Source organism: Tiliqua scincoides, chromosome 1 (genome assembly GCF_035046505.1).
Source record: "Tiliqua scincoides isolate rTilSci1 chromosome 1, rTilSci1.hap2, whole genome shotgun sequence".
NCBI classification, from domain to species: Eukaryota; Metazoa; Chordata; class Lepidosauria; order Squamata; family Scincidae; genus Tiliqua; species Tiliqua scincoides.
In genome coordinates this window covers 203072944-203087483 of record NC_089821.1, presented here as the reverse complement: position 1 = coordinate 203087483, position 14540 = coordinate 203072944, and the positions used below count along the sequence as shown (strand labels likewise).

Sequence of the window (14540 nt, the reverse complement as noted above, 5' to 3'; positions counted from 1 at the left end):
ATGTTTCCATTTGTGCCTATGGGACATTCCCATTCAGTTCAACTGAGAACATGGCATCCTTGTATTCATGTGGCACTCCTCCCATTACTGAGGAAGACCTTCTGAGCAAGGATGCATCATGTGTGTGTGCTGGGGTCTTGAAACCCTCAAGAGATCCCTGGAGGGATGAGAAGCAGAAGGTCAGAATTATACTGTCAAACTATCTATGCTAAAGTTACATGAAAGAGGTCAAACAACCTTCAAGTAAAACAATGTCTTCATTGTTTCCTTCAGTGAAAACTACAGCAAGCAAACCTACCTTCGATTGGCACTTGGATTCGCTGCAGCAGCCACAGTCTGATTTCAGATTTATTATCTAGATGAGGTGTCAATGAAGAGGTTACAGATTCTTCAGGTCCTTTTTTTTCAGCTACTGCTGAACCAACTTCCAGCAATGGCTCTTTCCTTTCAGCAGAATATGAATCTGGTCCTGCCTGTTTACCTAGAAGAACTTCAGTGGTTTGGGAATGTGAAGAGCTAAGCGTGAGGTCTATACCAATGGGTTTATTGTTCCCCTCTTCCTTGATTTCAGCTTTATACACACCAATAGTAGATCGCAACTCATCCTTACCAAGGTAAAATTCTATAAGCTTATCTTTATTCAGCTCCTGGTTTCCATCTAGGTGAGTGTCTACCTTATTTGTTGGTGAACTGCCACCCTTGTTCATTTCAGGTGCCACATCTAGTTTTTCACAGGACTCTAGATCAAGGATCTCTTTAGGGACAGTCTCATGCTTTGTCCCTGATGAATCCAACACAGATGGCTCACAATTATCTTTATTTGTTGCTCGTAGCTGAACTTCCTCTGTCCTTCTGCAGCCATTAGGACGATCTAGTCTTCCCACATCTCTCCCATCAGTCTGAGATGAAGTATCTTCCAAGTCAATGAAGCTATCTTCTTCCAGAAGGGAATTATCTTTGGTTACACCCAGAGCATTTCTCTCTCCAGAATGTTCTGTAGTATAAATTTCCAAAGCTACTCCTTTCGAAGCTTCAGTGGGGATGGAGTCCCTAGATGCTTCCGGTGATCTGGATGTCACCAAGGCAGAATTCTCAGAACATTTTAGGACTTCAAAATCTGTAGATTTCTTTTTATCTGAAGATTCTGTCACTTTGGAATTCAGGGTGACAAAATTATCTACTTTCTGCTGCCTCTTCTCCTTGTTCATAGATTTGAATTTGCTGAAAGGGTTGATGTCCTTCTCAGAAGCAAGGTCTTCCCACTCACCAGGCCTGTACAGAGGACAAAGATCCTTTGGAATGTCACTGTCAGGGAAGATGGCGGATGCACATGGAGTGTTAACCGAAAATAAAATGAAAACATGAAAACTCAACAAATATTTTAAATAAAAACAAAAAGAGACAAAAAGAATAGTCAACTGAAACATGTCAAAGCAATGCTCAACTAAAGAATAATCAACTAAAATATGTGTTTTGAATTACAAGAACTAAAAGCAAAGGCTTCCCGGAAAATAAAATGCAAACAAACTGAAATAAGTCTTTATGGAGGTGAAGAACTGATATAGCCAAATATTTGAAGCAGGGGTGGCATTACAAGATACATCATCTAATGCTGCCTCATTTCCATGGCTGCCACAGCACGCTGAGACAAAAAACCTCTTACTGTGCTCTGTCATGTAGTTTTCACAAACCTGGAAGTGTAGGACTTCAAGGTTTTATTTAAACAGAATGCATGATTTTTCCTTTGCAGGGTCCCTATAAGTAAAACCAGACATCTGCACTTCTCAGTTTGCAAAATCCACATGACAGATCATGGCAAGGAAGCAGATGATTTGCTTCTTGCTTGCATGAGAAGGATCAGATCAATAACAGACCAATATAGCATGTCTAGTGTGGGTTGGAGGGAGTTGCAGACTTGGGGGAAGGGCACCCCAAATCTGCCACACACAGCCATCTGCCACTGACACAGTCTGCATCAGGTCGCCTCACAGCTGGATCAACCATGTGCATGGTTTCAAAGTGCATGTGAAACTAGAGTAATGGGTGTATCCATTAAGTGTTTTGTATGCATTTTAAGGCCGTAGGACGAAAGAAAGGAGTGAAGAGAACCAAGCAAAAATCACAATCCAGTTCAAATCATGACATGGGATAAGAAATCATGAGATCTAAAAACCTACTGTCATACAAATGGCATTCAACATTTGCCTTATCTTAAAGAAAACATGAACCTTTGAGTTCTTCACAGGGTCAATGAATTCAAACTTGGGTTGGGCAATCAGACATTTTGAAAAGCTTTTAGAACAGATAATTTTTTGTCAGACGAAACTGCTCCACATACTGTTCACCCTTACTCTGACCAAATAAAAGGAAGCCTGCTCATTCACACAGATCATGTTGTCTCCTCTTGTTCATAGAAAATATGAAAGAACCTTAGTCCGCAAGGAGAATCTCTCAAGCCATAAAATGCTTCCACAACTCTTGTGCTTGTTGGTAAAGTGTTCTAAAATGCATGACTTTTTGACTTGTGCGTCTTATAACTGATGAAACTAATTAAGCAAGTGCTTTCTTTCTTTCTCCCTGTTCTCTAAGAAAAAGCCTGAATCACAAGACTGAAAGCTTTTATAGCATTGGGGATGCCAGAACTAAAAACGTAAAGTGGTTGATTACTGTGCTTTTGACTGGAGTTGATAAAAAATAAATTGGAAGTTTAGCCCCATTTAGGAGCTCAAGTGCCGAAAGAATTATTAAAAATACTAGACACAGAAAGGAAACAGAAAGCCACAAATCTATATCTGTGCAGTTGTTATGGACAGCATCATATCAGCACTATGCACTGACCAAACAATCCTATGCATGTTTACTCAGAAGTAAATCTCACTGACTTCAATGGGACTTACTGCCAGATAAGTGTGCATAGGATTGCAACCTAAACATAATCTAGCTGAGGAATGTAAACGGGAAACCCTGTTTAAAGAGCAAACTAATGTTTTGCGTTATGAAACCATTTCAGTTTGTACTATAAGTAGTACAGCAGTTACAGATTCCTAACATCAGTTTATCATGCATTTTCAATGAAACAACAGAATGGTTGTTAACATTAATAGACTAAAAGAGATCCACCGTCCTCAGGTCCAACCTTCTGCCTCACACAAAAAAATACATCATACTTCAACTACCCCACAGAATAGCACGCATCATTCAGTGTGTTAACACAAGCTGGAGCACATAACATTGAAATCTGTACACACCTTTTCACAGCCCAACTGTCATGTCATGCTTGCAAGGTGACAAAGTTCACATACAGTAATCTTTGCCTTCTCATTTACAACTGGAATTGTGTTTCTGTGAAACAGCACCTTCTAAAGCACTCGCAAGTTGCCACCTCAGAAAATCAAGTCATATGAACTTGAATTTATGAGGGCACTATTTCACATCCCATAAAAAACTGGATGGTAAAATTCACTGTGTACAGACCTCATCACATGAAAAAAATGTTTATTGGAGCTCAGTTTGAACTAGCACTCATAAAGAATATTCTGCATTCCCCTTTTTTCCTTGTTAGCAATACTGCTCCTTGAAATTATTCAACATTCTCCTTCCTTTTTCTGACTATTCCCCCCCCCCACATCCTAATGATGTGCAAACATGACAGATAAAGAACACATCTTACGATGGTAGAGCATCTTTAATCTTCATGTGTGAGATATCGTTGTATAGCGCAATGGAGACAACCTCCTCCATGGGGCAGATGAGCCCATATTCTTCACAGCCATTCTCAATCACCAGAGGGTCTGACTTGTGAGGATCAAACATGATGTTGTTGGGTGTAACTATCATGACTCCCCCAACCACACCCTTGAAAGAAAAACAGATAGGTGTTATGGCATACATGGCATAATATGGCCATGACATGTTGACAGAATGCCCTTACATATATGATTCAGCTTTAATGTTACCCTCGCTAAGTTCTTTAGACTCCTTCCCTTCCAATGGAATCATGTTTTCTACCAAAGTGCCCGCTTGGAGTAGCCAGCAGGTCAGGGCCCTTTTGGAACCAAGCATAGATAAAACTGCTTAGTGCTCAAAACGATCTAGCTTTGGCAGACAAAGTCAAAGTTATAAAAAGAAAGCAAGGTACTTGAATTTCATCTCAGCTGCAATGAAATGGGGGTTTCAGATTAGTCAATCAACAAGGGTCAAACTATTTTTAAGATTCATACATAAAAGTATTTTCTGATTTGGTGATCCCACAATATCTATTGGTGCTAGCAGGCCTCCCATCTCAGATGAGAATGAATTCAGTTCTTATGGCAAGAACTCCCAAGAAGAAACCTGTGCATAAAAGCAAATGGGAAGAACGTAAACGTTCTATATACATGGATCTCTCTTCCAACTCAACTACACCCTGCACACATACTCATGTAACAGATGTCCATGTGCAAACACACCAAGTGACACTTTAAAGGGAGAAAAGTGATTGAATAGTCTGGAGCATAGAAACAACAAGTAGGAAGAAACTGAACAATCCCTCCCTCCCCATGAGATTTCTCTGCCATGATTTCTCCCTATGAGATTTCTCTGAAAGTTAGCCCTTCTGAGTGTAGAACATCAGAGCAAGGAACAGACAGACTAAAACTGTTGCATGGATTATTTCCTGAAAAGCTTCTCTGTGTTCTTGAGACTCCAAGGGTGTATATAGGAAGTATTTGAGACAGATTTGAAAAGGAGCTTCAAGACAGGTGATTTGGAGATTTCTCTGCATCAAATCACCGTTTTTGGGCCTGTTTTTCAAAGCTGACTCAAATAAACCAACCACTGGGGAAAAAAACAAAAAACCACCACTTAATTTGGTTACAGTGATTACACTGTAAAGGTGAAGAAGAAGACGAACAAGCAGCATAGACCTCTACCTTGCCATCTGTGAAGTAACGACAGTTCATTTTTAAGAACTTGACAATAACCGGCTCATCTTCTTCAGAGGTGGAAGACAGGACTCTTTGGAGTGGTCTGCAAGCCCTTCTTGCCAAGTCAGCATCCTTTGAAGAACAAAGGTTTTGCTTTGTTTTTTGAAAAGCATTTTAAAATAGTACCTGAGTACCAGACACATTCATTTTCAAATAAAATCTTAAAAACTTTTATCAAATCTTAATAAAAATCTTTTAATAAATCTTAATAAAAAATCTTTTATTAAAGACCTGATTATACCCTTCATAGAAAGATAATCTTCTCCTCTATAAGAGTTCTGTGTAAGTTGAAAGCATGCATACAGGCACTGAAAGACATGTGTATGTGTGTATCTCAGAAATACCTACAGGACAAGTGTAGTTTGCAACAAAAATTCCTCCAATATTTCTGATTTAATTCATGCAAAAGATGCAGTAGAAGATAATTTGGTTATCCTTTGAACAAAATTTATAGCCCTGTGGAAAAATTGTAAGTCTTAAAAACTGTTGGGCTAATGAACTATTTGCACCCTCTCCCGTGCCCCTTCTTTCCTTTTCCAGTGTTCATCTTACAGATTTTGCAAAGAAGGACAGATATTGCCCAGTGCAGCAGCTGTCCCTATGCATGGAATCAATGGGTGCAACAACACCTTGCAAAGATCAAGTGATTTTCTCCAAGCCATTACAAACTTTCCATTTTTGCCTTGTTAGAGCTCCACAGACAAAGTCACAGGTCCAAGCAATGAACCACAACAATTGAACATCATCATACACAGCAACTGCTGCCACGTGGGGCAGTCGCCACATGGCTGCCATAGCATGCAAAGTGGACCTACATCTATCACAAATTTGTTGAGCAATCTCACTGGTTTCCTTATAGTAAATTAATGTCAGAAGCAGCTTCTATGCTAAGATGCAAGGGAGGGCACCAGGATGAGGTCTCTTGTTATCTGGTGTGCTCCCTGGGGCATTTGGTGGGCCACTGCGAGACACGGGAAGCTGGACTAGATGGGCCTATGGCCTGATCCAGTGGGGCTGTTCTTATGTTCTTATGACTGCAATCCTATACACCTTTAAACAAGAGTAAGCTCCAATTCTGAACTCAATAGGACTTTCTTCTGAGAAGACATGCATAGGATCGCACCATTCATTATTTAAGCCAACAGTTCAAAATCAAGAGAGCTAACTTAACTACAAGAAGACTTAACTTACTGGAAGTTTATCATACTCTGCATCTGACGATGAAGGTGAAACAGGAGCACCAGGACTTGAAGATGCTAGCTTTGCTGCCGTTGAGATAGGTGCATAATCTGGCACGTACAGAACCTGAACCAATAAAAGGGCAAAGAAACAGTTTTAAAAATTATAAGATAAAGATGGCTATGAGATATTCTCCCCGCCCCCCCCCCCCAAAACACCCCACAACAAAATCCACCATATTTTGGAGCACAGTTTTAAAACCACCAAACAAACTGCATCCTGTAACAACAATTTTCATTTCTAACAATTATGGATGTGTAAGCCACTTCTGAAAAGGTAATGAATTCCCACCCTTCCAACAAATATCAACTGAATTCCTCAACAAAGTAGCAAAGCAATTACCTAGATGCATGCACCTAAACAGAAAATCAACACAATTTAAACATACAGGCGTGCCCTGTATCCATGGGGATTCCGTTCCAGAACCCACCCACCCCCACTGTTAAGTAAAACCATGGATACAGGTGAACACCTCCCCCCCCAACTTCTGGAGCTAAGGGAATCAGAGCTCCCATCTCCTCCAGAGGGTCCCCTGAACCCAGCAGAGCTACGGATGTCCAGACTGAGTGGAAAAAACATCACTTCCGGCTTCTCTTTTTTTAAAATGCCTTAAAAGGCATTGGAAGGCTCAGGTAAGCCCCAGACTAGGACCTGCACACACTGGGACTAGTGTTCCCAAGAAGATCAAGAAGATCCACCACTGAGAAAGTCTAACAGACAAGTTTCCCTACCATCACAGATTGTCCTCTGCAATGTACAGCTACAGAGAAGCTTTAGGTGTCTCCTGGGTTGGATTTTTAGTCTACAATGGGACACAGTAAAGCCTCACAAGTATGACATGGCACCTAAAATTAACTGAGAGAACAATCTAGAATATTTCCCACAGACCTTTCAAGATCCATGGTGCTCTCCAGAGCCTCTCCAAAATTCTCCCCTCTCCTCAGTTTTCAAGTATGTCGCAAACCCAAATAAGCAGATAAAGACTGGCACTTCTTTCATCTATAGGAAAACTCTTTAAATCCCACTGACTTTAAAATAAGACTACATAATCTACTGGCACGGGATTGTTTGTGTCTTGCTTCTCCTGGCACACCTCAGGTTACTAGAAAGCAGGGATGTGCCCAGAGCCACAGCACTGAAACTTGAGTCACCCTAAGTCGAGTCCCAAGTCAGTGCCTGAGTTTGACACACGTGACTTGAATCACCACAAGTTGCGAAAAACATGGGTTTTTGCAACTCGAGTTTGAGTCATCCAATTCTTGGCACACCCCTGCTAGAAAACAGCAGAATATTCAGAACAAGAAAATACCCTTACCTCACTACAAGGCACACTGAGAGAGGTTTTGAACATACATTTTTCATATCACGTATCAATGTCACTCTGAAACTCATGATGCTCATACTGATCAAAACCTGGATAGATGTGTTTGGTTATCCAGGATGTCTGAACCTGCTATGTGCCTCCAACCCAATCCAAAGGTAGCCTGTTGCCTCCATCCTGGTGGTTAACTGATTTCAGAACAAGATTTGTCCATTAACTGAGATGACACCACTAGAAAATGAGATTTAACTATGACACAAATTACCTGGCCTGGCACAATTGTGTGTGTAAAAAGCTTATTGAGCTCCACAAGTTTATTTGGAGTGATGTTAAACTTCAGGGCTATGCTGTTTAGGGTGTCATGGCTTCCAGCCTAAAGGAGTAAAACAGCACAATTAAACATTAACACATATCAAACACACCAGTTTAAAAACAAGGAATAAATTCCAGATTCAGCATACTCTCGATTTGTGGCTGTTGCTTTAGTGCTATACTCCCCAAAACAATGGATTTCTACCCTTTTGGCATAGCCTGTTTGTAGCTAGGATACCAGTACAAACATTATGGATTACAGAAGTGGTTCCAAAACTTACCAGACCTATGAGCCACCTCAGCCTCCGGTGCTGCCATTGCAACTCAAAACAGGCCTCCTGACACAACAGGAAGTTGCATTTGTGAAAACAGAGGTGACCTAGAAATCACTTCTAGGGGGGTTCCAAGGCCCAGTGAGGCTGCTGGAGGCCATCCTGGATTGGTATGATGCAGGAGCAGCTTCCAGAGGTGGGTCACAACCCAGAAGTGGCATCTGGTTGCATCTGTTTGGCTCCAACTTGAAGCCAGACAGAGGCAAGGATGGGTGGGTGGACCCAACTCAAGACCCACCTGGCCTTGGGCCACTAAAGTGGGTTTTGCCCAATAGTTTGAGAAATACTGGATTAGGGAGTTCACATAAAATACTCTGATCTTGCCCTGCAATCCTGAACTCCCTTGAGCAACATTCCACTGCTTGGCTTCTGGGAACAAAAGTCCTGATCAAGCATGCCAAGACACAACAGTCTCTTTTGTTTGTACTACACAGGACTCATGAGAATTTGTGGAAAACACTCCTATGTTTTATAGTTTGGAGAAAATGTAGGAACTTAAGTGAAAACACACACTAATATATAGCAATCAACTGTACTGGCCCACCTGACTCTATCCTCATATCAACTCACATCAACCATTTACCACATTTACAAGACAAATGGATACTGTATATAGAGTAGACACATTTTTCTTCACAATGGACATAAACGAGTGAGTCTTATCACATGTGTCCTAGAGTTTGATCTTCTATTATATCTCCTCTTTCCTTCTCCATATGTGTCTGTTAATTTTAGTGGTTAAGTTGCATTTGGAACGTAGCGCAATTGCCCTACCTGAGGGGGGGGGGAAGATTCTAGAGCAGAATAAAGGTATAGAAACAAGCAACCAAGATGTTAGCCCAATAGAATACAATAATCCAAAAGTCACAGTTGGCAATACCAACTGTGAAACCAGTTGGTATTATTGGAACCAACCAAAACTAAGTTGTGAGGAGCAATAATAATACTGCTTAGCATCTGTATGGGGTTGTCTGAATGTACAACGTGTTCCGCATGTAATCATGATGTTGTCCTTACATCAATCTTGTAAGCTGAGCTGCACTATCCTCATAGTGCAGGTTGGGAGCTACAACTGAGAGGCAATGGCTTGCCTAAGGTCACCTAACAAGTTCACGACAAAGGTGAAATTCAAACCAAGAAATGTCTTGAATGCATGCAATAACAGTTCTCAAAAGGAAACTTTTCACCTCTCAAGAACTCTTTGTCAGGCTGAATGGAAAAGCAAAAATAAAGCGCGGGGAAGGAAGAAAGAGGAACATAATGGTCGACTGAGGAAAGAAGGGGTTTTGCAGACTGAGGCCCCAGTCCTATCCAATTTTCCAGTGCTGGTGCAGTTGCAATGCAGCTTTGAGGAAAGGGAACAAATGTTTCCTTAACTTGTGAAGGACAATAAGTACCTTCTCACCACCGGATGCAGTGTACACCCCATTGGCACAGTTGCACCAGGGCTGGAAAGTTGGATAGGATTTGGCCTGAAAGGTGATCAGTGTCACTAGATGCTAGCAAGTATATCTACCGTGAAAGCACACAAAGATCATGTATGTAGGAGTGGGCAAGGAGTTTGCCAATTGGTACTGAAGACTAATGCCCACTTCACACTGAGAAAGAAGACCAAGGCTTCCCTTGGTGGTGGTATAGAAGAAACAAAAAGATGCTATGGAGTAATTTATATTGCACATGAGGGACCCTGAGATGCAACTGTTGCTTTCAAAAGTAGTGTCATGCAGCCAGTGCTTACCGTATATTCTATTGTACCATGAGGTTTCTGAGACACCATTTTCTTTTCTTTCTTCTCATTGGTTTTGCTTTGATTGTCATCTGAAGAAGAAACCAGGAGAGCAAAAGGTGAATATGTTTTCACCAAACACTGCACAGTTGTTCTTACTCCAAAATAATTGAAATGCAAATAACCACTTTGTGCACTCATCCTGTTCAAAATAACAGGAAAACAGCAAGAGAAATTTCGTAAAAGTAAGACTGCAGCCTCCATTTTTTCCCCTTCCGAGGCTGTGGATGCACCACAAATCACAAGCATTAGTACACACAGTCAGGTGGGCAAGTAACATTCTTTTGTGAGCGACTGCATTCTGCAGACTCATTTGCAACAGCAAATTAAATTCTTTGTGAACTGATCAATGTGCAAAAAAAGTTTTGAAAAGCTAGAAAAGCTCTTTCTATTGTCAGCTCTCATAGTGTTGCACGCTTGTTGAGGGAAGACCTGCTTACCTTAACAGGCTATTAACACTTTCATTTGATAAAGGATGAAATGAACAGACACATCGTATTCTGAGCTGCTTAATGTATTCACTTCAAAAACAGCTCAATTAAAATCCGACTGATACAACCTTAAACATGCTTACTTGGAAGGCTGTGCCATCAGTATATATAGGCAGCCTAGAGGGTCACAAGTCAATTTCTCAAAGATCAGGAGACGGGTATAGAAGTCAAAAAGTGGAACAATAACTGACAGTTAAGGTTCCATAAATATAATGCACACTTCCCCATTCCCTCAAGTATTCACCAGAGCTTAATTTTTTTCTTTACACATGGTTTAATTTCCTTTTTATTGTGTAATTACATGGTATAATTTTCTTTTACACATGATTATTTTATTATGAGTCTTCAGACTTTTGAAATCTATTCTCTCTCCGAAATGACAAAGTATCTTTGAAATGACAAGAAAACTACATTTTGCATACATTTGTATGTATCGTGTGTGCGTGTGTGTGTATTTTAAATCAGAACAACCTCAGAGATTAGATGTTCCAATGGAGCAATGACAATGGGAGGAGAAGAAAGAAATCAGCCTCTTCCCTTTCCCGTCCAACCATTATTCCATTCTGTCCCTCTCCAAGCTGCTGTTTGTCCCACAGTGGAAAAAGAGATGAGTCTGAAGTTTTTTCTACACTGTTATAAAAGCAGCTTGGAAATCCAGATGGCAAGAAAGTAGCTGCTTTCTCCCACCTAGCAAGCCCATCAGCACTCCACTGAAACTTGAAATATGTATTTGGCTATATAACATGTTGCTTAGACCATCAAATCTGAATATTATAAAAAAAGAGCACTGCAATTGAAATTTCTAACGGCACTCACAGTAGAAGTGTTCCAGTTTTTTCCCCTGCAACAGGAGCACCCCAGAAAAATTATAACAACTCAGCTCATTCATTTAAATTTGATTCAGTCATCTTTAAATACCCATATATTTACTATAACTGTTTTTAACACACATACACCCCAAAAATCAGATTATGAATTGCATTTTTCAATCTTTCCTTTGAAATCCCAAATGTGAAATCCTATCGCTCAACCAGTCAGGCATCACAGGAAAGCTTTCAACACCCATTCATCCTATCTAGTTTTCCAAGATCTATTTTCCCTGTGCCTTGACTCCTGTAAGTTATTACCATTAACAGGCGGAAAATCAGTGGCTTGCATACCTAACAATAGGTAAGGCTGTCTGTAATCCACAGACCAGGAGAAATGCTTTTGAGTGGAAAAGCTGTGCATAACCTTTAGCAACTTCTTCTTTGCCATCAGAGAGCTGCTGTGATCACTGGCTACAGCATCAGTCAAGGACTCACAGCTCTCTCCATTTGTCTAACTGTAGCCTGAAGACAACAAAGCCTCTTCCCATTCCACCTTAATGTCTCTTTCGGGGAATTCATAGGCAGATGACTTTCACCTCAAGGGTGGACACAGCAACACTCCACAGCAAACATCTTCAGGCACAGAGGCACATGAGAGCAAGCAGGTCACCTAATGACACCTTAAAACATCCTGATTGTTCCTATATGTGTCTTTTAGGACCTTCCAAAGCAGAAAAGAAGCAGAGCTTTGTATCCGGCAGTCTCTTTGCCATACTTCCTAATCAGTCAGCCTGGCCTGGCTCAAAGCAAGCAAGACACACAGAAAACTGCAAGCAAGCTACAGCAAAACGTAGACTGAAGCTTCCAAGATACAAGTCAACCAACTTCTCAACTGGGAAATTAGAAAATAAAACATGCTGTCATCAATGCACGGAAGACGCAGAACACAATTGCTGTAATCTTCCAAGTCTCCGCAGAAGCAGCGACTGGGGACGGGGCTTGTCCTGATCTGTGCAATCCAGTTCAGGCCAGAGTTAGGAGTGAAATTCTGCATACTCCACCCCCCAACTTCAGCTGAAACATGAGCACAAGCTCTTGCAGCAAAGGGAACAGCAGGATTCTAATGCACGTCTATAGCTTTGAGAATTCTATGTGGAATTCTAAAGTGGTTTCTGCATTTCCCCCAACTGTAACATGATCACAAGGCAGTTTTCACACATGACCCTGTTTGTATTTCCTATGCCTGTAATGCCAGGGTAACTCCTATACTGGCTGGTTTGTACATTGTTATTAATATAGCTTTCTTCTGCTTTCAATCACATATTAACATCCAAACACGCACAAAAGGGTGTCATGCACAAGCACATCCTAAAACCATACATAGCAACTTTTAAAGTTGAATATGTATTCTAGCTATCTTCTACTTTCTATTTCACATTACAAATCTTCAGCTCTGTGATTTGCGGCTGAGCAGCTATCCTTGTTGATTCATTGCCCGCAACTCCAATTGAAAACCAAGGGAATGCCTGGGCTCAGAGGAGACATATCAGATAGATTGTGCTGACAGCCCCATCTCCCTATTCCAGAAGTCAACTAGGCCTGGAGAAGAAAGACTAGCAATCAGGGCCTAGGAGAGGGGAGTAAAGGGGGTAATTTGCACCCAGGCCCAGGGTCAGAAAGGGGGCCCAGGAGCCAATGGAGAGGGACCAGAAATTTCCTGGGATCTTATATTTTCCTATCTAATCAGACTTATTACCCTTACAGGATGCTGGGTACACTACCACAAGTGTGCAGCTGCAGCTACTGGCAAACCATGTATGTTGGGCCAAGGAATGCATACGTGACACTCCTTAACACACTGTCAAATCTGGGAGGAAACTGGCCTGCTACAGCAGCTCTTTGGCTTGTGGATCTGCTGACCCTGAAGGAGTGTACAGGAGCTCAGGGACACAGCTGCAAGGCTACAGCAGCTGCAGAAGCAGGTTTTGGTACCCACAGGACATTCTCCACTCTATTGTGAGCCTAAACAGGATGCTAATTTTCTGCATGATTTTCTAAATTTAAAGATTTTAGAGAGACTTAGGAGTATGTTTGGTTTTCCGCATTACTATAGCTGCCAATGCCACATGGTTGGGTAGACCAGGGCTCCAAAGACTTTTCCAGCTATCTCCACTCTCCCCCTACCCTGTTTCACCCCTCTTTGCCCCCATTCTGCTCACCCGTCACTAACCTCCCTTGCTTCTTCACCCCTCCCCCTTTGCAAAGGGGCTCAAAAGAAACTTTGTACCTTCTGATAAAATTCCTCTCAGAGGCCCTGCTAGCAATCAAAGTCCGCAGGAACAAGAATGTCCTGAAAACCACTTGGATCCACAAACCTCTGGAAGTAACAGTCTAACTCAGGGGTGGCCAACCTGTGGCACACGGGCATTTCCTGAGTGGCACACACAAAGTTGCCATATATTTTTGAAAACATTTAAATAATAAGAAAGCACCACAGCAGTTTACAATCTGCTTGATTTCTTTGTTACACCTTACACAGCATGCCCTCAAGTTGCAGTGGGCACACTCAAGGCAGCCACATCTAGTCTGCTCAGTTTGCTCTGGTTGGAAAATGGGGAGAAAGGTAGGAGAAAGACAGGAGAGGAAGTCAACAGGGCAAATGCCAGAGAACTGCATTCCACTAACTGGCAGGTCATTCACTTACCCAAGAAGGCCTGGGGTGGGCTGTGGAAGATGGCAGGGGCCAAGTAGAGAGATGGCCAATGAAATCAGCAAAGCCCAGGTGGCCCAGTCAGGTGGGATTACCACGTTCAGGAAAATCATTTGCAAAGAGATCCTGGCTAAGGTCATTCTTGAGGACAAGAAGGTGGGCGTGCAGAGGGGGGGCTGGACTGTGCAGAATGGAACAAGACCTGCTGAGCCGGACTAACGGTCCATGCAGGCTGCCTTTCTGACCTCATCAGCTGTCAGGCAGGTGTCTTTGGAAAGCCCCAAATGGCAACAACATTTCTGTGTTTCTTATTCTGTACCTTCTGGCACTGGGAGATATACTGCTCTTAAACTTGGAGGCTCTATTTCACTATCGTGATAATCACTAAAAGTGCTGTTAAGATGAACTGGCACATTCAAGATTCTTATATAAAAAGTGGCATGTGGCGTGCTGTGGGTTGACCACCACAATCTAGCTGGTCTCCCATGCTATAGGCATCATGGGAATCAAAGTTTCACCAGGGATCATTCCATGTCAAATCATCACACTGTTTCTGACTGACCTCCTTAGATTTTC

General features: G+C 41.8%; 1 protein-coding gene across 3 annotated transcripts in view; it reads right to left on the bottom strand.

Annotated features, from left to right (window-relative positions):
- NCOA7 (nuclear receptor coactivator 7) overlaps positions 1-14540 on the bottom strand; it is an 89562-nt gene that overhangs the window by 26334 nt on the left and 48688 nt on the right. Inside the window, exons 1-7 of one of the 3 annotated variants that reach the window (XM_066614217.1) lie at positions 11606-11635; positions 9907-9986; positions 7790-7897; positions 6156-6269; positions 4911-5036; positions 3671-3855; positions 299-1305 (exon numbers count right to left, since the gene is read on the bottom strand). In XM_066614217.1, coding sequence (XP_066470314.1) covers positions 299-1305; positions 3671-3855; positions 4911-5036; positions 6156-6269; positions 7790-7897; positions 9907-9945 — 1579 coding nt within the window. In that variant the 5' untranslated portion in view covers positions 9946-9986; positions 11606-11635. Of the gene's footprint in view, positions 1-298; positions 1306-3670; positions 3856-4910; positions 5037-6155; positions 6270-7789; positions 7898-9906; positions 9987-11605; positions 11636-14540 lie in introns of those variants that run through there. The other 2 variants (XM_066614197.1, XM_066614207.1) reach the window with 2 other exon arrangements.